This window comes from Dasypus novemcinctus, chromosome 9 (assembly GCF_030445035.2).
Source record: "Dasypus novemcinctus isolate mDasNov1 chromosome 9, mDasNov1.1.hap2, whole genome shotgun sequence".
In the NCBI taxonomy this organism is placed as follows: domain Eukaryota; kingdom Metazoa; phylum Chordata; class Mammalia; order Cingulata; family Dasypodidae; genus Dasypus; species Dasypus novemcinctus.
Window position 1 is genome coordinate 121,253,468 of NC_080681.1, and position 26,132 is coordinate 121,279,599.

At 57.6% G+C, this 26,132-nt stretch overlaps 1 protein-coding gene across 2 annotated transcripts in view; it reads right to left on the reverse strand.

Annotated features, from left to right (window-relative positions):
- Positions 1-8,192: 8,192 nt before the first annotated feature.
- Positions 8,193-26,132, reverse strand: part of TNFRSF1B (TNF receptor superfamily member 1B) — a 33,074-nt gene continuing 15,134 nt past the window's right edge. The window contains exons 2-10 of one of the 2 annotated variants that reach the window (XM_023585776.3): positions 23,454-23,553; positions 23,102-23,230; positions 22,581-22,730; positions 22,109-22,202; positions 21,501-21,739; positions 20,901-20,978; positions 20,352-20,389; positions 14,783-14,981; positions 8,193-11,335 (exon numbers count right to left, since the gene is read on the reverse strand). In XM_023585776.3, the coding sequence (XP_023441544.1) occupies positions 11,055-11,335; positions 14,783-14,981; positions 20,352-20,389; positions 20,901-20,978; positions 21,501-21,739; positions 22,109-22,202; positions 22,581-22,730; positions 23,102-23,230; positions 23,454-23,553 (1,308 nt within the window). In that variant the 3' untranslated portion in view covers positions 8,193-11,054. Of the gene's footprint in view, positions 11,339-14,782; positions 14,982-20,351; positions 20,390-20,900; positions 20,979-21,500; positions 21,740-22,108; positions 22,203-22,580; positions 22,731-23,101; positions 23,231-23,453; positions 23,554-26,132 lie in introns of both variants that reach the window. The other variant, XM_012521197.4, reaches the window with a different exon arrangement.

Genomic DNA, 26,132 nt, shown 5'->3' on the forward strand with positions numbered 1-26,132 from the left:
ATCGAGGTGTCAGCAAGGCGAGGCTTTCTCCCCTAGACGGTGGCGTTCTGGGACTGCCCGCCAGCGATCCTTGGTGCTTGGCTCTCGCCACACAGCAATGCACATGGTCACACCTTTTCCTTACTCTTCCAGATTTGGTTGGCTCCCAGCTTCTGTCTGCTCCCCGTGGCTTCTCTCTGTGGCCTTCTCTAGAAGCCCTCCAGTAAGAGGATTCAGACCCATCCTGATTCAGCGGGCGACACGTTAGCTAAAAATAACCTCATCAAAATGTCCTGTCTACAATGGGTTCACACCCACAGGCACGGATTAAAGAACACGTCTCTCTGGACAAGCCACCACAGGCACCACCCTGGAGGAACCTCAGAAGTATTATGCTTTGTGAAAGCTGCCACACAACAAAAAAACACATCACAATAATCATCATCATGTAATGGTTCTGCTGATATGAAACTCCAGAGAAGATAAACTATCATTGCCGAAGGCAGGTCAGTGACTGCCAGGGTTGGGGGTGGAAGGGGAGATTGACTGGGAAGGGGCACGAGGGAGCTTTAGGGGCTGATGGAACCGTTCTAGACTTTAACTGTGGTAAAGGCTACAAAATGGAATATATTTGTCAAAAGGCAAAGTGCGCACTTAAAATTGGAAATTGTATTTTATGTAAATTATTTCCCAATAAAGCTGATAAAAAAAAAAACAAAAAACCCTGCCCTCGTGGAGCTTACTTACCGACATAGGGAAGAGAAACGGACAATAAGCAAAATCAAAGTAAAATACAGAGACAACGAGACGGTGATAGGTTGAAGAGAAAAATAATGCAGGGACGCAAGATAGGAAGGAGACAGATTTTAGATGTGTGGCCAGGGAAGGTTATCTTAGTTTCCTAGGGCTACTGTAACGAAGTACTACAACCTGGGGGACTTAACACAACAGGAATTTATTGTCCCACAGTACCGAAGACCAAAATCAAGGTGTCAGAGGGCCAAGCTGCCTCCAACACCTGCAGGGCTGCAGCAGTGGCTCGCCAGCAGTCCATAGTCGTCTTTGCCTTGGGGCAGAGCTTGAGCCCTGCTTCTGTCCCATGGCTCTTCTCTCTCTCTTCTGTGTTCTTAGAAGGCAGGGGTTCTCGACCTTTTTTGTTCCACGGACCCCTTTGCCGGTCAGGTGAAAACCATGGACCCCTTACTAAGTCTGCGCGCCACTGTGCATTATTTAATAAATATATCACGCCTGCACCAACACGTCCCCACAAGAATCATGTTTCGGGTTTTTTAATTTCAATTCAAGCTCACAGACCCCTTGTTAAGAACCCCTCTGTCAGGACACAAGGCATCTTGAATTAGAGCCCGGCTTGTCTTCCTCTTAACTAATAACATATTCCAACATCCTTTTTCCTCCTAGGGTCACGGTCATGAGACTGGGGGTTAGGAGTTGAACGTACCTGCTGGGTGGACTCAGTTCAATCCACAAGAGAAGGTCTCCGGGACAGTGAGACGACCAGGCCCCCAAGAGGTTCTAAATCAGTTGTGCAGGAGGACACAGCAACCCAAGGTGTCGGGTTTGGAAATGCAGAGCTAATCCAAAGTTCTCGTACAAAAGGGGAAAGTGAGTTCCAGAAAGGGGAAGGGTCTTGCTCAAGGTGGCCTGGAAAGGTGGTGGGATCACCCAGGGCTGCTGAGAGTCGGGAGCCCTGTCCAAGACAGCTTCGGGCCTTCCTGCTCCAGCCCACTGCCTCGAGCTGTCAACTTTTAGTGTGCACCTGCCATGGGAGAACCAGGTCCTTTTTATAGCTATGGGCCAGACAGGGCAAACGCTGGCCTGGCCAAGGGCAAGGGGTGGTCCTAACTAGGTCCCTGCCCATGCCGAGGCCCCCCGAAGCTGCAGGCTCCAGACACAGACCAGGTAAGCAGGCTGCGGGAGATGGAGGCAGGCCCGTAATTACCACCCACTCCAGACCCCTGGAGGCACATCAGCCTGGAGCAACCAGCAGATGGCAGGAGCCCCTGCGCAGCGCTCCGCCCATCGACCCTCTCTCCACCTGGCATAGTCTGTCAGCATCCAGAATCATCTACACCAGAGGCGGTGCCCACGGAAGCCCAGGACAAGCAGCCTGAGCACCCAAAGCACCGCAGACATGTTTCCTTTGGCCCATGTTACAACGTTTAAAATGCCAGCGGTTACCCATGAAAATGTGTGTTTGGAGCTTTTCCAGAAAAATTGGAAGATGGGACAACCATGGGACCCACATGCATCCCAGAACTACATTCATTCTTTCAACAGTAATTGAGCACCTCCGGTGTCTGGCACTGTTCTAAGCACTTGGGGGCAACATCACTGAGGAAAATGGAAAAAACTCTGCCCTAGAGGAGCTTATGTTCTAGCAGAGGAAACAGAAAATAAGCAATAAGCGTAACAAAATAAGAACCTCATATGAGGGGCTTAAGAATTCTGGGGTGATTTGGAGTTGCCAAAAAAATGTTTTTTCCTCAAGTATACGCTCCCCTTCTCACTCCATCATGGGGTTGCAATTTTAATATGGATTACTGTAATTGGATCTGGAAGGCTTTCACCCTTCCAGAAGTAGATAGAAATATCATACGAGCCACAAAAGTAATTTTAAATTTCCTAGTAGCCACATTTTTAAAAATAAAAAGAATCAGGTGAAATTCTTAGTAATATTTTCACTTAACCTAATATCTCCAAAATGGTATCATTTCAACACGTAATTGATATTTTAAAAATTATCAATGATTAGAGTGGACTTACTGGTATTCTACTATGGAACTATTGTGACTAGTAATGGAAGAAATTATAGCACTGACGTGGAGAAAGTGGCCACAGTAGTTGCTGAGGGCAGAGAGAGGGAAGAAGAGATGTGATGGGGGGGGGCATTTTCAGGACTCGGGGTTGTCCTAAATGATATTGCAGGGACAGATGCAGGACATTATATATCCTGCCATAACCTACTGAAAGGACTGGGGGAGAGTATAATCTACCATGTAAACTATTATTCATGAGGTGCAGCAGTGCTCGAAAATGTATTCACCAAATGCAATGAATGTGCCATAATGATGAAAGAGGTTGTTGATGTGGGGGGGGGTGGGGAAGGTGAGAGGTATATGGGAACCTCTTATATTTTTTAATGTAACATTTTTTGCAATCTATATATCTTGGAAAAAAATACAGTTAAAAAAAAAAAGAAACCAAAAGAAAAAATATCAGTGAGCTATTTTGTATTTCTTTTACACATCAGTATAGACAGGCCGCATTTCAGGTCTCAGTAGCCCCTGGGGCTAGCGGCTGCCAGACTAGGCAGCACAGTTCCAGAGACTCAAGTGAAAATGCAGCCAGCCCGGGGAGAGGCGGTGCTGTCACCCTGTGGGAAAAAGAAGACGGACAAAGGACAGACCACAGGTCATGGGCCAGTCTCCTCGTGTTACAGACGGAGATTCTGTGCTCCAGAGAGGTACACCTGCTGCGCCAAGCTCACACAGCAGTTAGCGTGCAGCTAGGGCGCAGTCCCAGCTTCCTAGCAGCCACTCAGCCCATCCTCCCAGCTCTCCGGATGCTGGGGGTCAAGGCGGAACAGAGAAGTCCACGGAGGGGACACTGGTACTTTAAATCCAGACGTCGGGCACTTCCTTGTGAAATTCAAGGGGGCTGGTTATCAGGGGCCTCCGAGGTAAACACCCGCCTCCTTAGATAGTATCAAACCCAGACAGCCTTGCGCCTGGGTGGCCCCCGCTGCCGAGCAGGGGTAATGGGTAGCTTGCCTGGCTCATCGGGCATCGCAGAGATGAAGTTATGCAAGCTCCTTTCACGACTCTTAGACCAGGCAACATCCCACACTCCCTTGCTCAGACCCCACCATCATATGAAAAATAAAACCCAACATCCTTTCCACGGCTTCTGAGCCCGTAAGTGCTCTAGCTGTGCGCTCTCCCTCCCCACCCCCACCTGCCCCCACCCAAAACAGCTCCAGCAGCCCTGGCCTTCTTTCTATGGGGCAGTCTGGCCATGGGCCTGTGCTGCTCCCCAGGTGACTGGCTTCTTCACTTTCTTCTCGCCGCTGGTTGAAGGATGCCTCCTCCAGGAAGCCCTCCCTGACTGCCCTCCATTTAAACTGCCGCCCGCAGTCACTTCCTCTCCCCTTACCTGGTGTCACTTTTCTTCCTCCTATTTATCACAGCCCGGCATTACATTAGAGCTTTATTTGTGTATTAGCCATCTCCGGCTCCTGAATGTAAGCATCAGGAGGGCAAGCACACCGCCCAGCTCACCACTGTAACCCCAGCACCTGGCACTGGTGGGTGCTCAATAGCTACTTCCTTACATGAATTGCGGCGCTCATTACGTAAGTGTCTGCGGGTGGCAACGGCAGGTCTTTTTCCACATCAGGCTCACAGAGATCCCGGGACCGACTCGGAGAGGGGCCGGGACTGCCCCAATGCCCCAGCTCGACCCCAAGTGCTCTCTCCCTGCCCGGCCTCCTTCTCTGACCCTCCTGCCAGCCTTCCTGGGAAGACTGACAGCCGCTCACCCTGTCTGCCAGCGTTTACCTGCTCAGGCTGCTCTGGCTACGGAGGAGGGGGCAGGGCAGAGGAGGGCGGCGGGGCGCACGCCACGCCCAGCCACGCCCCTGCTTCCCTTCTTGGGGCTCTCTCCCCAGAGGACCCCCTCGGCCTCTCCTGCCGGCCCCCACCGTTCAGCAGGTATAGTTTTTCTACCCAATGTTTCTGAGGTCGGCTGGGGGGGAGGGCAAGCCCTTGGAGAGCTGTACTTTTATGGGTCTGCAGAAGTAGAAATGGGCACCCCGTTATTTTGCAGGTGAGGAATCCAAAGCACAGCAGGGCTGGTGGCTTTCTCAGGGTCACATAGCAAGTTGGCACTGCGGGTGCAGCAGAAGCAATGCTGAAGGTGAGGAGATCCTTTGGGCTGTACCTGGAGGAATGGGTTTCCCTGGGGAAGGGGAGACTTGTGCACTTGGAGAAAAAGCCTGAATGGAGATCAGGAAGTGCTGAGAATCCCGTGCAGCGGGCACCTACCGTGTATTTACACATACACACGTACATACCACCTACGCGCACAGTAACGCCACAGGGCTGCGGCGAGAACTCAGAGGGGCGATGGGCGCGAGGGCCTTGCTCTGGTGCCCAGGGTTATGGGTTGAATTGTGTCCCCCAAAAAGAAAGATGTAAAGTCCGAATCTCCACGTCCTTGGACTGTGGCCCTGTTTGGAGATAGAGTGTTTGCAGATGGAATTAAGCAGGTTCCAGTGAGTCCTGGAGTAGGGCGGGCCCTTCACCCACATGAGCAGTGGGAGGGGGCGGCGGCCCAGGAGGCAATGCAGCCGCAAGCCTCTGAATGCCAAGGACAGCCGCTGACCCCCGAGCTGGCAGAGGCCAGGAAGGGGCCTCCCCTGCAGAGCCAGAGGGAGCACGGCACGGCTTCCACCTTGATTTCGGACTTCCAGCCTCCACAAGTGGGAGACAAGCTGCTGCTGTTTGAAGCCACCCAGGTACTTTGTCACAGCAGCCCTGGGAAACGAAGACCCTGGCATAGGATTCGCGTCCTTCGTAGCAGCTGCCACGTGGGTGCTACAAATGGTGTCAACTCTGAGCAGAGCCCACGTGGGCCACGCTGGCCTCCTTGCTGCTCCCCAAACGCACCCCAGCACCCATCCCACCAAGGCCTCTGCCCGGAAAGCTCTCAGCACTCTCCACCCCCAGCACATTACACACGCCCCTCCTGGCATATCACCTCCACACAGACACTTTGTCAGTCCCGTTCTTGGTTGCATCTCCAGCACCTACACATAACAAAATTGCAAGCAGTGTTTATGGAGCACTTAGCATGGCCCAGGCACAGTTCTAAGCATTTTACATATAGAAACTCCTGTAATCCTCAAAGCAATCCTTCGAGGAAGGCACAGAAAGGTTCTATAACTTGCCAGAGGTCACATAGCCAGGAAGTGGGAGGGCCAGGATTCAAAACTGGACAGGTCGGCCCACAACTCTTGTTTGTTTTAATATTTTTCAGAGCAGTTGTAGGTTTACATGCAAAAGCATCCCAAACCAAAACTCATACTCATTTAGCCATAACCCCCCATTCCCTGGTAACCATTATTGGAAGCTCACAGTTTTGAGGCCAGGAAACGTCCAGATCAAGGTGTCATCTAGGCGATGCTTTCTTTCCCAAAACTGGCATTCCAGGGCTGGCTGCTGGTGATCCTTGGTCCTGGGCTCCTCTGTCACATGGACATGCACATGGACACCCACCCCAGGCTCAGCACTTTTCCTAGGTTAACAAACTCACCCCTTGCAACATGCCAAGGTGGGGGGTACTGTGCTTATCCCCATTGTTTAAAAGGGGGAATGGACTGCAGATTCCAACTTTTTTTTTTACACTTTTTTTAATTAAAGTTAATAGATCACAAAGAACATTACATTAAAAAACATTAAAAAACCCATAAAAAACGAGGTTCCCGTATAACCCCCCTCCCCATCATTTCTGTAAATTGTATATACATCACACAAAAGTGTTACACTAAAAAATATAAGAGGTTCCTGTACATCCCCCCACCCCCCCAGCCCACTCCTCCCACACCAACAACCTCCTCCATCAGTGTGGCACACTCATTTGCACTCGGTGAACACATTCTGGAGCACTGCTGCACCACATAGATAATAGTTTGCCCTGTAGTTCACTCTCTCCCCCAGTCCATTCAGTGGGTTATGACAGGATATATAACATCCAGCATCTGCAGATTCCAGTTTAGCACAGCCCATTGCCTACAGATGCTCGTTCAAGGTGCAGTGAGGGGCTGAGCTGTCCGGGCTGCAAGGGTCTTGCAGGAAAGGACTCTCTACAAAGAGTTAGGAGAGCCCTGCAAGGAAGGGAGCGGCCGGGCTACAGGCAAGACCGCCGGGAAGGGGCGTGGGGAGGAGGGAATAGCGCCAGGCCTCCCCTCTCCCTGCTCTGGCTAGTACCTCCTCACCAGCCCAGGAGCCCAGAGCCGGAGGGCAGGGGGCAGGGTAGAGAGGAGACCTGGAGGGGCAGAACAGCCAGCCCCTCGCCATTCTGCTCCGTCCACCCCAGCCATCTTCCCATAGGCCAGAAACAAGGGGACTTCAGGAAGGGCCAAGCCCATCTCCTGGGAATGAGACCGTAAGAGAGCCAAGTTCTCGATCAGCATCCCTGTGTCCCCAGCCCACTCCCAAGCCACTCCTCCTCTAGCAGCCAGTGGCATCTTTCTGAAAGGCAAAGCCAGTCCTGCCTCTCCACTGGTTAAAACCCTCCTCAGGGAGCCCATGTAGGTCAACTGGTTGAGCACCTGCTTCCCAGGTACGAGGTCCTAGGTTCAATCCCCGGTACCTCTTAAAAAAAAATAAAAAATAAAAATTCAAGGGGCTTCCCTTTGCCTCACCGTAGCAAGGCAGTCGAAGCCCTCATTCCCCCTCCCTGAGCCCCACCCAGCCTGCCCTTGTCCCCAGTGCTTGGTTCCTCCCTCACTTCCTTCTGGCCTTGGCTCCCAAATCACCTCTCCAGTTCAGGAGGCTTCTCTGACCTTCTGATCTAAATGAGCACCTCGTCCCACTGTCCTCCAGATTCTATCCAGCTTCATTTTCTTCCTCATCACTGATATGATTCATTTATTGGCTTCCTGGCTGTCTTCCCACCGTTAGTTTTGTTTTGGTAACCACTGTATCTCCAGCACCTAGAGCTGCGCCTGACATGAAGAGCGCAATAAATACTTATTGGTACAAACTTTGGGAGTTGTCAGGAAACAGTATGGCATTTGAAACCCTGAGGCTAGATGAGATCAGCAGGGGAGATGGTGAACTGAGCCTGGGCCACCAATCCAGTCACCCCGAGATGAGGAGGAGCCAGCGGAGGAGGCAGAAGGAACCTTTGAGATGGCAGGAGAGGGCAGGCTCCAGGTGACGGCACCGTGCCACGGGGGCGGGACTGGTCACTCAGGTCAGATGCCGCCCATAGGTGAAGCGAGAAAAGGACTGAGAGTGGCCATTGAATTTAGTGACCCAGAGGCCAACGGGGACCTGGACAAGAGGTTTAGAGGGGTGGTGGGGCGTAGCCTTGGTAGACTGAGCACAACAGAAGGCAGGAGACTACTGGGAAACCGTGAAGACTTTTCCCAGGTGTCTTTGCTGGAAGGAGTAGCGGAGAAATCTGACAGGTCCTGGACGGAGAACTGTGTTCAAGAGGGATTTGATTTTTTGTTATTTTTTTTGAGGTACTGGCCCCCGGGGATTGAACTTAGGACCACATATGTGGAAAGCCAGTGCTCAACCATACCAGCTTCCCTGTATTGTTTTTTTTTAAAGATACTTATTTATCCCCACACACACATTGTTTGCAGTTACTGCCTTGCTCTCGGTGTCCATTTGCTATGTGCTCTCTGTCTGCTTGTCTCTCTTTAGGAGGCACCAGGAACCAAACCTGGGACCTGTGGGAGAGAGGAGCTCAATCACCCAAGCCACCTCAGCTCCCTGTTTGCTGTGTCTCTCATTGTCTTTCCTCTGTGTCTCTCTTTGTTGCATCACCCTGTCACATCAGTTTACCACGCCAGCCCGTTTGTATGCAGATAGGAAAGATGGGGTGAGGGAGGCTGGATTTGATGTTAAGGGGAGAGAGGGGAGACAAGAGGAGGGAGAGAGGCTAAGGTGCAGGAGGGAGCCTGGAAAAGATGGGGACTGGGCAGAGATGCCACCAGGGTGCAGATGTGGGGATGGGGGCCTGAGGAAGTTCTCTTGTTTTCAATTTTCTCAGTGAAATAGAAAGCCAGGTAACCAGCTATAGGTAAAAGTGGGGAGAGGCCAGAGGTTTGAAGAGAGGGTACAAAATAAGTCTAGCCAGGGAGGTGGGAGAGGGAGTGGGTGGGGGAGGGGGTGAATACTGCAAACCGCCCCCCCCCCCCCGACAAGACGCTGGCACCCAAACCCTGGAACCTGTGAGAGTGACCTTCCCTGGCAGAAGAGCCTTCGCAGTTGCCGTGAAGTTAAGAATGTGGAGATGGGGAGACATCCCAGGTTACGTCTGTGGGCCCCGGGTCAGCACAGAGGTAAGAGGGAGGCAGAGAGGACACTGCGGGCTCGAGGGAGGAGGAAGGGGCCCCAAGCCAAGGAACGCAGCAGCCTCTAAAGCTGAGGAAGGCGAGAAAATGGATTCTCCCCCGAAGTGTCCAGACCGAGCCGTCCCTGCCCTGAGGGGAGTCTGGTCAAGAGGTCAGCTCCGGGACCTGGCCCTGGCTCTCCAGGCTGGGCTTGGGAGCCCTGCCCTGTGCTCCCCGAGCCCCCCGTGCTGGCCCCAGCCCCCATCAAGAACCTCAGGGGTCCTTCCCCACATCTCCCGGCACCCCCTCCAAGGCCGGGGCCTCCCGGGGGGCAGAGCTTTGCGCCCGCCCGAGGACAGAGGCGAGCTGCACGTGCACAGCAGATCCGCAGAGCCAGCGGGGCGGGAGGCTGGCGTCTGGCCGGCTGTGCTGGGGGTGCCTCCCGTGGTCCCGCTACAGCATCCATCCGCCAGAGGCAAAGCCCCCAGCCGGCCGGCCGACGTGTATTTACAAGCAGGAACGCTGTCCAGCGTGCAGTGCAAACTCTCAGTCTTGGGATCAACACCAGCTGGGAAGCGAGGTCACACCCAAAGTCTCCTTCCGATTCCAGGCCCCCGGCTCCGCCAGGAGCGAGGCGATGAGGCCCGAGGCCCTCTCAGGACTGCCACCAGGGGGCAGTGGCGCCACGCCGCCCTGCGGCATCTGGCTGGGCTGGAGGGAAGGCCTTCTTGTCTCCATGGCAACAGCTGGCTCTCCTACCCCCAAAGAGTTCAGCTGCCACGTTCAAGTCCAGTGGAATTTATCAACAAGGGAGTCAAGTACCTGGGACTGAACTGGCCTCCCAAGGAGTCCCTCCTTCCCCTTCTTTCCAGAATCTGGTCAAGGCCACACTTATCCACCCTCTGCAGGGTCCTGGGCGTGTGTTTGGGAGGACGGGCTGACTCTCGAACGCGGAAAAAGAACTTGGGAGAATTGCTGGCTTCCGCTGCTTCCAGACGGGCCGTCCAGTCAGACGTCACTGCGCAGACCCACGACACACACTGTTGTCGGTGTCTCACACCCACTCGGGACCAGTGGGCACAGTACAAAGGGACTGTGCCCCCACCCCGGGGCACTCTGGGAGCCGGGGGAGGGTCTTGGGGTAAGAGGAGCACAGCCCTCAGGAGGGGAGGGAGGGCCAGGCTGAGGTAGGAGGAGAGAGGAGGCTGCGGGGCTCCGGCTTCGCCAGTTCCTGAAACGCCTTGGCAGGAGAAGGCCCAGCCTTGGAAGGCTGCACCGGACAGCAGGGGGGGCAGAGCGGGCTGGTGCTGTGGGTACACTGGAGTGAAGGTCGAAGGCAGAGGGTGCAAACGATGGGTGGGGGTTAGGAGCCCTGAGTTTTGCTTTGTGGAGCTGTCTGGTTTGCTTGCACGGTTAATTTTTCCTTCAACTGCCACGTTAAAGCGGGAAGAATTCGGTGAGAAGCTGCCACTCCGCGGCACTCCTTCAGGTTGCCCGACATTCACGCTGCGGTACCAGGGGCAGAGTCAGCAGAAGGGGCTTTAGGGAAGGTGCTCTCTGGCCCTGTGCGCTGGTGGCACTGGCCTGCAGTCTCAACGTCCAGGCCGAAGCTCGGCCGTTTCTCCGTGGGTGACTTGTCCAGAGTCCCTCCATCCCAGCAGGCTCCTCTGGAAGGCGGATGCTGGGGTTCCTGGGAAGCCAGAGCTGGTCAGAGCCCAGAAGAAAGACTCCAAGAGCTCCAGAAGTCAGGCTGGCGGGTCCAGCCGGAGGCAGCGGAGAGAGGCAGGGAGGGACGCGCCCCGGCCGGCCTCTGCCCCCAGTCCTGCTGGCTTCCCACGGTTTCCACCACTCTCCCAGCCTCATCCCTCTGTCTGTGGGCAAGAGGGGGTCTGAGCTTGCAGAGGCCACTAAAGGAAGGTGGCCCAGAAAGAGGCAGAGCGTCCTGGGAACGGGGGGTGGGAGGCCACGGGCCATGCCAGCCTGGCTAACTGGGCCTCATGCCGGCATCAGGCACGCCCAGGGGCAGTGGCTTTTCCACGAAGCTCTGCGGCAGGGTCTCCGGGGTGCCCAGCGGGGACTGAAAGGGGCGCTCCTCCTTGGAGAAGGGGACCTGCTCGTTCTTCGGGGAGCCCGAGGGGCTGGCATCCGTGTCCCCCGCTGTGGAGCTGGCCTGGGAGGGGCACTGAGAGCCGTGGTCGGAGCTGCTGCAGACGTTCACGATGCAGGTGACGTTGACCTGAGTCCCGTGGCCGCCGGGGGAGGGCTCTGCTAATCACAAGGCGGGGAGGGCGGTCAGTAAGGAGTGTCAGAAGGGGGGTGACTTCACAGCCTGCCTCCCGCGCAAGAGGCAGTTCAAGACGTGTGGGGAAAGAGCACTGAACCAGGAGCCAAAAGGTCAAGGTTCCATCTCATTCCTCCAAGAAGCCTGCCCTGACCTTCCTCACTAAAGAGGCTTACCTCCCAAGCAGCCATCACTCCCACCTTCCCCTTCTGTTCCACATTCTCCAGGGCAGCCCCTCACACAGTACAGAGTGTGTGTGCATTCTGGGCAGTGACTTGTTTGCATTCAGCCCTCCCCACCGGACCCCAAGTCCCAGGGGGGTGGGGCCTTGCTGACCTTTTCTTGACACCCCCCAGGGCCACATGTTGGATGAATGAAATCCAGTCCTCAGGCATCTTTTGCTCTAGTTGGGGGTAATGTTTGTAAGTGAACTGGCTGCCAACTTAAAAAAACCCACAGTCTGCATTTCACAGCCTGGGTTTCCCGCTTCCATGTGTGGAAGGTCCGGCCTTGCAGGACCCACAGTCTCGAGTGTTGTCAGGAAGGACTCCAGGGCGCAGGTGCACCCCCACCTTCCCACTCGGCCCCTGCAGGCCTGAGTGTCCTAACTCGGTGGCAAGGGACCAAACAGAGGCATGAACGCAAGGGCTGGACACACGGCAGACCCTCAGAAAGTTATCACCGCTGCTGCTACGGGGGCCTGCTGGGCACCTAAAAGAACACGGTGCCCAGGTTACGTGGGGGGGGGTGCTGCAATGTCCAGGTGCATGGGGGGCACGTGGTGTCCAGGTGTGTGGGGGCACACGGAGGTGCACGGTGTCCAGGTGCTTGGGGAGGGGGGGCAAGGTGTCAAGTGCATGGGGGGTCATGGTATTAGGGGGTACCTAGTGTCTAGGTGCATCGGGGGGGCACGAAGTGTCTAGGTGTGTGGGGGGTCATGGTGTTGGGGTGCATAGTGTCCAGGTGCGTGGGGGGGGCACGTGGTGTCCAGGTGCATGGGGGAAGGCATGCAGGGTCCGAGTGCGTGGGGGTGTGTGCAGGGTCCAGGTGCATGGGGGGGGCACACGGTGTCCAGGTGCGTGGGGGCACATGGTGTCCGGGTGCGTGGGGAGGGGGGGTGCATGGTGTCCGGGTGCATGGGGGGTCATGGTATTAGGGGGTACCTAGTGTTCAGGTGCATGGGAGGGGGGCACACGGTGTCTGGGTACGTGGGGGGTCATGGTGTCAGGGTGCATAGTGTCCAGGTGTGCGTGGGGGCACGTGGTGCCCAGGTGCATGGGGGGAGGCGTGCAGGGTCCAAGCGCGTTGGGGGGGCGTGCAGGGTCCGGGTGCATGGGGGCACTGACCATTAGGACCCCAACTCCAGGAGCAGGGGGAGCCTGGGAGGAGGCTGGGGGTGGCGAGCTGCTCGGCTCAGAGCAGCCCCACACAGGCCGGGGAGGAGGGGAGAGCAGAAATCAGGGCGGGGAGGAAATTTCCATCCTGAGCCTCCACAGCACCCAAATGCCACACACAGTCACCGTGGCCTTTGCACATCATGTATGAGACAGTGTGGGGGCGGGTTGGGGGCCACAAGGGGGCCCAACCTTGGGGTTTGCAGCTTTCCACAATGGGGGCGGGGCAATGCAGAAACAGGTAGGGGAACTCCTGGGAGAAGGAACACAGAGTGGCAGGGGCGGAGGGTAGAGAGGGCCCGCAGACCTGGTCAGGGGGCCTTTCGGGGGCCAAGGAGCCACACGCAGCCACAGGACAGGTGTAGCTAAGAAATCAGAAAGGTGAATCCAAGAGCCAGACAAAGGCTCAGCATATTCTATTTGCAGCTCATTCATTCAACAAACGTTCAGGGCCATCTGCTCCTTCTCAGGTTGGGGCAGGGGACCCTGACAAGACATCAGAGTGATGAGTGGGGGCTATAATGGGACAAAGAGAAGTGGGACACATAAGCCCAAATGGGCAGTCGGGAGGAAGTGACCCCTGAGTCAGGCGGCCGGTAGGAAAGGATGTTCCCAGCAGCGTTCGGAGGCAAGGGGCACAGCAAGAGCAGAGCAGCAGAGTGTGGCTGTGCCAGAGCCGGGGCTGCAGGGTGGGGAGTGGCTGGAGCAGAGGCAGGAGAAGGCAAAGCGAGGTCTGGGGGACTGTCAGCCCCCACCTGGAGGTGGCCCAGTCTGCGTCTGGCTCCTGGGCCAGGCACCAAGCTGGTCACTCTGCCACTCATCTCTCATCAACCCTGCCAAGGAGGTGCCATGGCTGCGCCCTCTGGATAGGGAAACTGAGGCTCAGTGGGGCTAAGGAGCCCGCTCTGATTCCTGTGGCACCCAAGTGCACGGTCATTCCTTGACTTCCCACTAGCCAGTGCCACCAGGTGAGAGGGAGAGATCCAGGCCAGCAGGGTGGTCCCTCAAAAGATGTGACTCTCCACCCAGGGAACCCCTGCATGGGCACTGAAATGCCAACGGGGGGGGGGGGGTGACACCTGTCACAGAGCACGTGCATCCAGGTCACAAATGCAGGCTGTGTACACAGAACACAGGCCCCACGCCTTTCCACCCAGGTCCACAACCCTGGTTCCTTGGATCCAAAGGGGGCAGGCCACATCCCTGGAGCAGTGCGCAGAACCCTAGAGGCATCATTTATTCCCTCATCTTCTGGCCCCAAGGCTCTAGAGCCTGACAGCCCAAGGTTAACTCTGGCTCTTCTATTTACTGGCTGTGTGCCCTTGAATAAGCTGCTTAACCTCTCTGGGCCTCAGTTTCCTCATCTGTAAATGAGGATAACAGTAAATACCTCTTAGCATTGGTGTGTGGATTATTCTTATGCATGTAAAGTGCCCAGAATTGTGCCTTTTACACCATAAACCCTCAATAAGTATAAACTGCTAATATGGTTATCATCATCATCATCGTTTGTCAGCCAGGTGCGGTGCTGAGCTTGAAATAGAGAGGTGAATGAGATGGTCCAGCTTACCAAGACCCAACAGCCACACACTGCGATAACCTTGCAAAACAGCAGCAAGCCACTGGGGAGCCTAGGGGAGCAGCCAGTCCAGCCCAGAGTGTGGTGGGGAGGGGGTTTCCGGAAAATTCCCCTACTTGATATCAGGGACTAGAAGGGCAAGTTGGGATTGTCCAGGTGAAGGGAGATGGAGAGAAGAGGCAGAAGAAGGGTGTCCAAGTAGAAGGAGCAGGAAGGGCAAGGGATGGAGCTCGGTCAGTTCAGAGAATGGAAGGGCGCTCAGTGTGGACCTGAGTGGGCAGGTGGGAGTCGGGCTTGGAGAGCAAGTCAAGGTCAAGGCAGGCAGGGTCTCAGATGCCAGCCCCCCCCCCCAGAGTTCAGGCTTGCCTCGGAGGGGAGGCCCAGGAAGAGATGGCCAAGATGGAACCCAGGTGAGCAGCACGGGATGGAGCTGAAGCCAGGTGCGCCCTGCTTCTTACCTGAGCTCGCGGAGCTGGCTCGGGCCTCCCCGGACCCCTTGGCCTTCTCCGGGCCCGGGGTCTGCTGGCTCCTGGGGGCCGCCCTCCTGTCCGTGGCGCTGGCTGAGCTTTCCAGGGAGCTGCTGCTGGAGCTCGGGGCCGTGGTGAGCAGGTGCTGCTGCTCGGGGCCTGGCCGGGCCTTATCTGCGGGCAGGTGGGGCTGGACGGGGAGAAGAGGGAGGGCGGTCAGCCCGTCAGCCAGCTCCCCCTCCTCACCATCACCTGCCAGCACTTCCCAGTTGGCATGGCGCTTCTGCCCACACCTGCACGTTCATTTCACATCCAGGGCTTTTAGCGAGGTGTCACTCTCCACGGTTTATGTGTTTCCGTGATCAGCCTCTGGCTACCCCAATGGAGGGTGAGCCCCATGAGGGCAGGGGCCAGGTGGGCCCTCTCACCAAACAGCCTGGGGGGTGGGCAGGGTTTCCATCCTCATTTTGTATGAGGACAGAGACTTTCTTCAGATCACCCCATCAGCACCAGGAGATGTGGTCCAGTCTGGCAGCCAAAAGCTTGGACTCTGGAACTGACTGCACCACTCACAAGCTGTATGACTTTGCATGAGTTGCTCAGCCTCTCTGCGCCTCCGTTTTATTTTTTCCATCTAAAAAGAGAGCCTAACAACCTACCTCCTAGGGTTGTTATGAGGGCTGAATGGCCAAATATTTGTAAAGTGTTTACAATAATGCCTGGTGCACAGTAAGCTCCATACGAGGGTTTGTTAAATCAGAGGTCAGCAACTCCAGCCAGGGGTCAAGTCTAGCCTGCCACCTGCTTTGTATAGCCTGCGAGCCAAGAATGGTTTTTATAGTTTAGTGGCTGAAAAAAAGATGAAAAGAGGAACATCTTTCATGATGTGAAAATTACATGAAAAACAGGTTACAGAGGCCCCAGACGAGGTTTTACTGGAACACAGCCATTCTCACTTGCTTACGTATCGTCTATGGCAGCTTTTGTGCACCAACAGCAGGGCTGAGTAGTGCGACAGAACTGTGTGGCCGCAAAGCCCAGAATATACACCATCTGGGCCTTTACAGAAAAGTTTGCCGACCCTTGTGCTCAATCCGTCACCCCTTGCAGGGAGGACTTTCGTTTAGGAGCCGCAGGAGCCGACTTAGTGACCCTTTGCAAATTCTACTCTCCAGGCTGCTTTGTGACTCTTCCTAATGTTTTTCTCGTAGGAGAAAAATAAGTAATAACAACAACAGCAACACCCGCTGACATCTGCGTGACATCTGACGCCAAGCACTGGGCCAAGGTCCTTCCCAGACACTGTCTCCTATCAATCTTTCCAACAGCCCGTGGGCCTTGTTTTACAGATGTGGAAACCAAGGCACAAAGGGGACGAGCTACTTGCCCAAGGACACCCAGTCAGGAAGTGGAAAACTGGGCTAAAACCCACGACACCTTTCTTGCCGGGGGTTTCAGCTCTGGAGATTCAAGACAAGGTCCCTCTTTCCAGACACGGGTGCCAGGGAGCGCCGGGCACTTCTACTCTGCATTGCTGTCAGCCCACATTGACGGAACAGGAGCGCAAGGCCTTCCCTCGGCGTTCTGGGTGATCACTGGATCCCAGAACGAAAGCCCACGGCAAGGACCACTTCTCACCCGCTGCCCTGGCCTCTGGCCTGCCCAAGATGGGAGGGTCCAAGGGTGGACTGGGAACTGAGGCCAGTGAAGGGCTGGTGGGATATAGTGCTGCAGGGGGAGGTAAGAGGGTCACACACACACGCCCACTCCCTCCAAAGGGGCTACCATAGCAGCTGCCTGCATTGCCAGTATCCCACCCTGGACCACCCGCTCCTCTCTAGTCAATCTATAGCCCTAGGGCCCCACCCCACCTATCAAGGCTGGGACCACTCATGTGTCCCAGCCCGCCCCGGGCCCTTCACTCCCCGTGGCCAGCCCACAGCCTCAGACTCCCAGGGAGAAGGATCCTTTGCAAGCCGTCCCCTTGAGGCCACCCAGGAGGGTGCACAGTATCACCTGAGCCCAGCTCGTGCACCTGAGACACATACTTCCCTTGGGCTTGTGGAGGTAGAGATTTGCGGCCTCCTGCTTCAGGGGGATGGAGGGCTTTTCAAGTTCATGTCAGACCCCTTGTCCAGAGGGTCTGGCCCTGGTTGCTGGACCCCTCCCCAAGCCCTGCCCCAAGCAGGGATGGTGGAGGGAGGTAGTGGCCAAATGTCACTCCTGATAACCTTTGGAGAAGGGGCTTTTCCAACCCGTGTCCCACCCCCCTCTGCTGGCGGCTAGAGCTGGGCAGAAGAGAAACCCCCAAAGGTCACAGCCCGCCTCCTTCCCCCAAAACCACAAACTGAAAAGTGCAGGCAGGCTCTGAATGGCGCAGACACATCCTGCGGCCTGTCCTTGGGCCAGGGCCCCAGATGGGGGGGTGCCAAGAGGGCTCACTGGACCAAAAGGACCCAGGCAGCCAGGCACCCTCACGGCCCAGCCTGGCCTTGGGAGAGCAGCAGAGACCCCTGGCAGGGTGGGGGCCTGGGTCTTCCAGGCTCCCACCAGGTCTGCATCTGTCTGTGTGAACCAGTGTGTCCGTGAGGCTCACACCTGCATGTACAGGTGTGAGTGTGTCAGGACCACTCACACGCGCCTACGTGCTTGGGGGCATGTGTACACATCTGAGTGACTGTGTGCGTGCTGGAGCTGATGAAGAGAGGCACTCCTAGGCATGGGCCCTGGGCCGCTCTCTCTAGCTGTGTGACTTGGGAAAGTTACTTAACTTCTCTGAGCCCAAGTTTCCTGGAAGAGTAAAACTGGGGCAACGATCATCCTGCCTGTGGCATAGCCGGCTGTGAGGATAAAGGCCGCTCAGCGCAGAGCCTGGCCCACAGTCAATGCCTCGTAAGCATTTGCTCTTGCTGTTAAATGGGAGCCCGTGCAGGCCTGCGTGTGTGGGGTGACTGTGGCTGTCATTTCCACACATGGAAATGACCCGGGCTTTTTCACACAAGGGGAAAGTCACGGCCCCACCATGTCCTGGAGGTTAGTTCTGCAGCAGGAGGGACAAGTTGGCGCCGAGTCACCCCTACTCTCAACCCCAGGGGCCTAGTCCTGGGGTGTTACTAGCCAGCATCTTAGCAGGGACTAGCTGCCAGCCAGCAGAGTGGGGCGTGGGCTAAGCGAGGGGCCGGGGACCGGGAAGGAGGGCTGGGGACAGAGGAGCACCTGGGAGGGGGACCTGAGCGGACACCCCGCCGGCGGGGGGGGGGGTGGTGCTCAGTACAGCTCCGACTGCCTCCCCTGGCAGAACAGGAAGGCGGGCCGGGCAAGGCCTGCAGATTCAGGCTGCCCGTGACCGGGGCCCCTCACCTAGAGCTCTGGGTGTCAACACCAGCCCCCTGTGCCTCAGCTTCCTCGTCTGTAAAATGGGGATGACCATACTATCCGTCTCTCAGGGGTGTGTCAGGGTTCAGTGGCAGCCCAAACTCAGTGTCTGGCATGGGGCTCAGGCAGTGGTGTGCTGCAGCCAGCTCAGACCGGCTCAGACGGGTCTCTGAGAGTTGTGCACATCTCTTCTCCATGCCACTTTCCAGGGAGTCTTCTTGGTAGTTTGAAATTGGCCAGGGTGGGAGTATTTACAGCAGAGAAATGAGCAAAGGCCACCTATTAGGTTTGATCCCCCGAGAGCCAGCCACCAGCACACCTCTGCGCTGTCCACATGGTAGGCCCCCGATAAATAGCGTTTGAGCTGCTCACACTCAGGGAGGGGAAAGAGGAAGCAGAGGCTGCCCGGCCACGCCCGGGACATCTTCGCACCCCTGTGTTGGGAAATGCTTGGCTGAGGAAGGGAGCGCAGCAGCTGTGGAGCCAGGAAAGGCAGAGCTTGGCAGGGGCAGTGTTCTACCCAGAAGGAGGCCTCGGCTGCCAGCATCGCCGAACCAAGACTAGAAAAAAGGAGGGGTGGAATCTCCGCCTGGAGTGTGAGAAACTATTTGTTTGCCACTGAAGCAGGGCAGGGCACCGAGCTGGGAGTCCAGAGACAAAGTGCTGTGTGCCCTGGGGTAAGCCACTTTCCCTCTCTGTACCTCCTTTCTGCAAAAGCAGGAGATCAGATCAGTCTATGGCCCTCCCAGACCCAAAGCCCTGTGTAGATCTCAGGCACTGGGCCACCCAGGGCTAAGCTTCTTCCTAGCACAGGGGCTCTCAACCAGGGACAACTGGGCCCAACCCCTCCTTGGGGGCATCTGGCAATGCCTGGAGATGTTTTGGTTACCTCTAGGGGGGTGGTGCTACCAACATCTAGTAGGTAGAGGCCAGGGGTGCTGCTAGGCACCCTCCAGCACACAGAACTGCCCCACCACAAAGGATCATAGGGCCCCAAACATGAGCAGGGCCGAGGTTGTGAAATCCTGTCTTAGCAGAAAGGAGCATGGAGGAAGCAACTTGGAGCCTGTTTCCGGAACTTTAAAATGGGGTAAAATAAATCCAGCCCTGCCTCCCAGGCTCGGGGTTGCAACAGCACTGTGTACTCGCTGACCCCACACCCAGTCTCAGCCCCCTCTCCCTCGTCCTCCTCCACCACAGAGGCTGGGAAAGCAAAGCATTCCTTTTCCCAGCCTCCTCTGCAGCCTGGAGTGATCACATGACTCGGTTCTGGCCAACGGGACGAAAGGGGAAGTCCACCCGGGGCCTCTGATGAAAGACCCCATGGCCGGGCTGGCCATTTGTCCCTCTCCTTTCCACTTGGGCCTGGAGGTCCTGTAGGAAGCAGGGGTGACTATCTTACAAGAGACCACAAGCCAGAGGACAAAAGCCACCACGTGTGAGACAGGAGAGCCTGGGACCCTGGGAAGGTGGTGCTGAGTCCGTGCCAGCAGCCGTCAACCCCTCAACTCACTGCCTTGCAAGGACAAGAAAGCCTTTTCGTTTTATGTCACCCTTAGGCTTTCCTTTACTTGCAGCCAGATGCCTTCCTGACAGAGAAATCATGAAATGCTAGGTCAGTGTTGTTTCTAATAAAAACCCTGCACAGACCTTAATATATAAAACAGACCAAAGGTGAGTGGGGCGAGTCTCGGGCCCCAGCCCCGGAACCTCAGGGCTCTCTGCAGAACACCAGGGTGCCCTGGAACTCAGTTTGAAAACCACTGCTCCATGAGCCGGACTTGGTAAACTCAAATAGGAGGGTGATTATTGTTACCGGCTGAGTGCACAGCATAGAACTGCCAGCTAGGCCGAGCAGACGCTTCCCCTTCCTAACGAAGAAACAGCCTCAGAGCAACTTTGCGTCTGCCCACAGTTCCGTCGCAGGGTTACGGCCACATGCTTACCATGGATCCTGCTAACTCCCTGTTCCCTGACGTGGACTTTCCACACCCACGGTCTCCATCGCCCCATGGAGGGCTACAGCCCATCAGGCTGTAACCCCCAAGGGCAGAGCCCGGCTGGCCCGCCCTCCGCCTCCCCAGGGCTCTGCACATTGCCCGACACTGGACGGACCAACGGAATTTGCTGCTTCCCGTGGAACAAGGAGACCAGAGGAGCGGGGAGAAGGCAGAGGGTCACTCACCACCTTGGCTTCTCCCTGCAGGCAGATCAAGGGCTTCTCTGCAAGGAGAGAGAGAACGAGTCAGGCAGCGTGACTTCCTCTGCTGATCTGCTCTAACCAGGAGGGCAGCTCGGAAGCAGAACCAGGCCCAGCCCTGGGGGAGCAATCTCCTACCCGACAAGCTGCACAGAAGCCCCCACCCAGCTCTCCCGCCCCCCTCCACCACCCCTGCCTGTCTCCAGCCTCTCCGCCTTTGCTTGTACCAAGCCCTCTGCTTTACATGTTCTTTCTTCCCAGCACGCACAACCCCCGGCTTGGGTGCCACCTGCTCCCGGAGGCCTGAGTCCCCCAGGCTTCCTGGACTAGAACCGGAACTCCTAACCCCTTGGACGGCCTAGGAAAGTTCAGGGACGCCCCCAACCCATCTCCCCCTCCCTCCACACCCCCAGGCTCTAAGCTCCTCCCGAGCAGGGACCATGGTTCCCGGATACACAGGAGGGCCCCAGAAAAGCTTTTTGAATAAATGGAGGAGCGAGTCCGCCGGGAGGGAAGCAAGGAACAGCAACTTACTTTTCTTCTGGGTCACGATGACACAGTTCACCAGTCCTATGACTAACAGACCCAAGGCAGTCATGGCCGCAATCAGCCCTAGAAAGAAAAAGAGAAGCTCGAAATGGCTGCAAGGAGCAAATCCAAACGTACCCCAGGGCCAGGCGGGCCAGTCAATGCGCAAAGACCGGAGCTGTTGGGGGTGGGGAGCGGGCGGGAAGCAAGCCCAGTCCAGAGGCTCTCAAATTCCGTCACGAAATAAAAATCTGTGCACCAGACAAAATATACCACGGGCCAGATAGGGTCGCAAGGGCCTGATGGAGTCCTAGCCCTAGGAGGCTGGCCCACAAGGTGCCCTGACCCAGCCCTGCCTTGGCACAATCTGATGGGGGTATCAGAATTGGCAACCCACGGCCCAGAGGCAGGGGACAGCTGCGCCTTCCTGAAACACCGGTCCCCACCTCTCCCCACCCTCTTAGGGACAGCACCAGGTCTTGGAGGGGACCAGCCTAGCACTCCGCCCACATGTCCCAGGTCAGGGTACAGGGCCCAGCCCACAGCGGGCTCTCGGCGACACTCCGTGGATGAAAGAATGAATGAAGGCACCCTCCTGTGACATACCGATTGGAAGAGAGATGCCGCCTGTGCTGACCCCTTCCACCGGCGGGCTTGGGCCCATGGGGAGCAGGGGGCTGCTGTTTGGAGCTGTGCTGAGCCCTGGAGAAGGCTCCACATGTTGGGATCTCGAGGACCCCGGTCGGGGTGTGAGAGCCAGTTCCTGAACCGTCGTCAGGTTGGGGGCCACAGACTTGCAGATCGTGTTCGTGCTTGCAGTGCCAGGGGTGGCCACCAAGCTGCAGCTGGGGGTGGAGGAGGCTCGGTCAGGGGGCAAAAGAGGACAGAGCTCATGTGCTCTCCTGGGTGAGCGGGCCAGGGTCCCGTGGGCAGGGTGGGGAGTGAGCGGATGCCATATCCTCTCTCAGGGCAGCCCCCACCTCTCCCTGTGCACCCCACCCAGGCTTAACTACCAGGGCCGAGTCCCTGATCCCTGGGCTGCCCGTCCTGGGACCCACCCTCAGACGCCCCCAGCCCACCACTGGCAGTGCTGTAGCCCAAGGGGGTGGGGGGGATTTCAGGCACCGTGACATGGCTGCTCAGGCCTGGACCCCACTGCCACCTGGGATGGCCCCCCCTCCACTCCTCCAGAGCCCGAGCACCCAGCAACTCACGTCCGGTGGGGCCTGCAAGTGTCCGTGGACGAGGTCGTGTCGGAGAATGTCCCTGGGGCGCAGGCGGCGCATACCACGTTGGATGTTGCCGTTCCTTCAAGGAAACAACTGGGACTGGTCACCCACTCCGATACTCTGTGGGGCAGGGGGGCTTTTCCCCAGGGAAGGTCCAAGGGGCCCGAGGAACCTCTGGATTCCCTCCCTGCCACACCACGTGCGCGCAGGCACAGCTGGGGGGAGTTAGTCCTTTAATTCTGGTGATTTCCTGGTCCCTGAGCCATATCTGGATCCCCAGGGCCTTAGCTCACAGGAGGTGCCTAATCAGGAGCGCTGGGGGCAGAGGGAATGGCTGACAACGGACAACAGATGGACAGGTACTGAGCATCTGATGATGCTCCCGGGCATGAAGCAGGGATGTCTGGGAAGGAGAGGCCCGCAGGAGTCCCCGAGAACCGCCGGCCCCAGCCCATACCTGGTTTGGTCACGCCGAAGCCTGGGGGGCAGCTGCGCAGTGGCATGCACAGCCGGCATCCCTCCCGCCTCCCCAGCGTGCAGTACGAGCCTGCCTTGCAGGTGCAGATGCGGTTCTGTTCCCGAGTGCAGGCTTGAGCTTCCACCTGGTCTGGAGAGCGAGAAGGCAGCCCAGCGTCATCCAGGTTCCCACCCGCCTGCCCACCGCAATGCCCGCTCTGTGCCCCCGGCCAGCCCTGCACCCACGAAAGCCCTGGTGGGCTGCCCTCGGCATGCTGCCAGACAGAATCCTGGCCACCGAGTCCCAAGGCCCGCCGCCTTGTCCGGCTCTGCCCCGGGCTGAGCTCTAACGTGGGCGCAGTTCCCCACCCCAGGCCCGAGGCTTGGAAGAGGACCAGGTGCGTCAGAGGATGGAAATGCCATTTACTGATGACCTGCCCCTGGCCTGGAACTGCCCGGGCCAGCTTTTGGCCCCAGGGCAGGGTGCTGGGGACCGTCCCCCTGGCTCCGGGGCTCACTCACCGGCCCTGCAGCGGGCGCCACAGCTCAAACACTCGGAGACCCAGTTCCAGAGCTGCGTGTAGGTGCTGATCTCACAGGGGACACAGACGGTATCCGAGGTCCTGGTGCACAACCTCTGCACGTGCTGGCCTGAGAGTGAAGGCCAGGAGGCTCAGCGGGCCGGCGCCCTGGGCTCAGCCCCGCGTCCCGGGGTCCCGGAGTCAGCCGCCCCGCCGGGAGGGCTCAGTGCAGGGAGTTCCCTGGCGCCTCAGGCAAGTCCCGCAATCTCTCTGGATGCCCCCTGCCCCTCCACTTTGCTCATAGGAAGTGCTTGGCTTTCCACGCCCCCAGGGCCCCGCCGCTGCTCTCTCACCAGGCGGACACTGCCTGCAGCACCTCTGGGTCCTCTCGTCGTAGTACTCTCTCTGCTGGCATCGGCTCCCAGGCTCTGGGGTGTGGTGGGAAATTGCTCCCTGGAAGGGGGGAGGGAAGGTCAGTCGTCAGCACAGCCACCCCTGGATCCTGCCACACCTGATGTCCAGATTCCCATCCTGAAACGTTTGGCCGTCTCCCTGCAGGGGGCTGGACGAAGGGGAGGGGGGAGTCCCAGCCTCCTTCCACGTCCTCCCCCTCGGTGTCGCATGTGCGTGCCTGCAGATGGAGGCACTGAGCCAGCTGGCCAGAGGATGGGGCTGGCCTGGGCTGGGTGGCTCCTTGCCTGCGGGGGGCAGGTGTGGGGCCCTGCGGTTGCCCATCCAGCAGTGGTCGCAGGCACAGAGAACCAAGGGCCCCAGCACAGACCTCTGCCCAGGAAGCTCCCCTCCCTCCTTCAAGCTGAGCCCCATCTCCTCTAGGAAGCTCTCCGGTCTCGCCCAGCCTGAATTAGGCTCCTCCTCTGTGCTCCCTCCTCTGTGCTCCCTCTGAACACCGGAATAATCACTCGTTGTTCTGAAACGGTTTACTCGTTTGTCCGCCTCCCCGCCCCCCCAGGTCGCATGGGTAAACACACATGCATATGCATGCACACACGCCTGAGATGTGACAAGGGCAGAGACGGTGGCCTCGTGACCGGTGGATCCTTACCCAAGTCGTGGCAGACACGGTACTTGGTGACTGTGTATTTGCTTCTAAGGATGATGACAAGAGTTAGCCGTATGGAGCACTTAGTGGGTGCCAGGCACTGTCCACTGTCCTGAGTGCTCCAGCCAGTGGGTGCTGCAGGTGCCCCACCCAGACACAGACACCCTGTACGTAGGTGCAGCTGCCCCTCCCCCAGTTCCCTCTACCTCCTGCCCCGGGTGCTGTGAGTATTGGCTGATAACAGGTCCACCCCTAAAAGGCAGTGCCCTGGCCTCCCGGAGGGGCCACCCCTGCGATGCAGTGCACACTCCATCAGGCCAAGGTTGTCGCCAGCTGCAGCCACGCCCTTGCCTGGCGCCTTCCCTGCACCTGTCCTGCTGCCCTCTCTCAATCCATCACTTTCACAAGAATCCCTGCCTCGGGCTCTGCTTCTAGAAGACCTGAACTAAGACAGGCGTGTCACCTCCAAAAAACTCCACCTCTTTACTCTTTACTACAGCCACTTTGTGGAACAGGAGACTGAGGTGCCAAGAGGTCGGGTCACGTGCCTGAAGAATTTGAACTTGGGTCCTGTCTTGACTTCACAGCTCAGGAGCTCAGCCACTGAGCTGTAATGCCTCAACGAAGAGATGAACAAGGCAATGAAGAGAAAGGAAGAGGGTAAGGGAGGGGAGGGGAAGCATAAAGGAGGAGCAAAACAGAACAGAGGGACAAACAGATCCCCCTGTTCAGGACAGAAGGGCCCCCGGCGAGCCCAGATCAGTAGCTGACCTTCCCCATGACCTCGAACCTCATGCCCCTGGGACCCGCCCTTCCTCCTCGGGCCTTCCAGGACAGGCACAAGCCACCTCCCCCAGGCTGGGGGTAGTCGGAGCTGGTATGTTCACATCTGGGCACGCATGGGCACGCACACGGCTGTACACGAGGGGGTGTACACGCACACTGGAAGGCCGGCGGGTGGCCCCTGCGGCCACGTGACCTCACAACAGCCAGAGGGGCAACTCCAGGGGGGCAGAGTGGAGGGCTGTCTGGGCGCCACTGTAACCCCAGCTGCAATCACAGTTCCAGGCCCAGTCGGTGTAAGCACAATAAACCCTGATACGAGTGATGAGGCCTCTCCACAGATGACAGCAGAGGGAGCACAGCCTGTGGAGTCACATCCTCAACCTAACATTTGCCAGCTGTGTGACCCTGGGTGAATGTGACAACCTCCCTGGAGCAGGCAAGAGAATGGTCAAAGTGCTTAACATCCAGCACAACGTGGGCACCAGTCATCCTGGACATCAAACCAATCAGGACAGAAACTATAAGGTGGGGTAGCGCTGGCAGTGCAGAGAGGGCCAGGTTTTGGCCCTGCAGAGTTGGCCATTGTCCAAGGTGGGCTGGCTTGGCCTCAGGGCACAGCCTGGGAGTCGTGACCGCCTGGAGGCCGGGGCAGGCTGGGCCCTGCAGCGGGTGACAAGTGGCCTGGAAATGCAGCTGTCTGCCCCGCTGGCCTGGCAGGCAGCACCCACCTCGGCACTCGGGGCCAGCAACTGAGAGCCATCTGGGAGATGATCCAACAGCGCCAGGTCTTCGCCTGTGAGCACCTCAGGAGACCCAGCTGCTTCCTGCCCCGAGCCATGCCCCAGCTTCTCCCCTGCCTGGCAGGGCCTCTCGCTCCTCTGAAGAAATTCCGTATCTCGCTGAAGAGCCCCTGGCAAACAGCAGCCTCCCCTCAGAAGGCTGCCCTGCCTGCGCCCCCTTGGAGCCCCGACCTCAGATGTCCCTCCATGGGGGCTCCCAGCAGACCGGGCTCCACGGCTCCACTCCCCCTGGGCTACTCTTTGCTACGGCCCCAGAGCCTGCACCAGTGTTTGGGCTCCACAGCCTGGCCCTGGGGTCAAAGCCCTCCAGGAAACGTCAGTTTTGTCAAGAAGCCCGCGGCTTAGGGGGGCGAAGCCTGAGCACACATCACTCAGCGGACTATCAA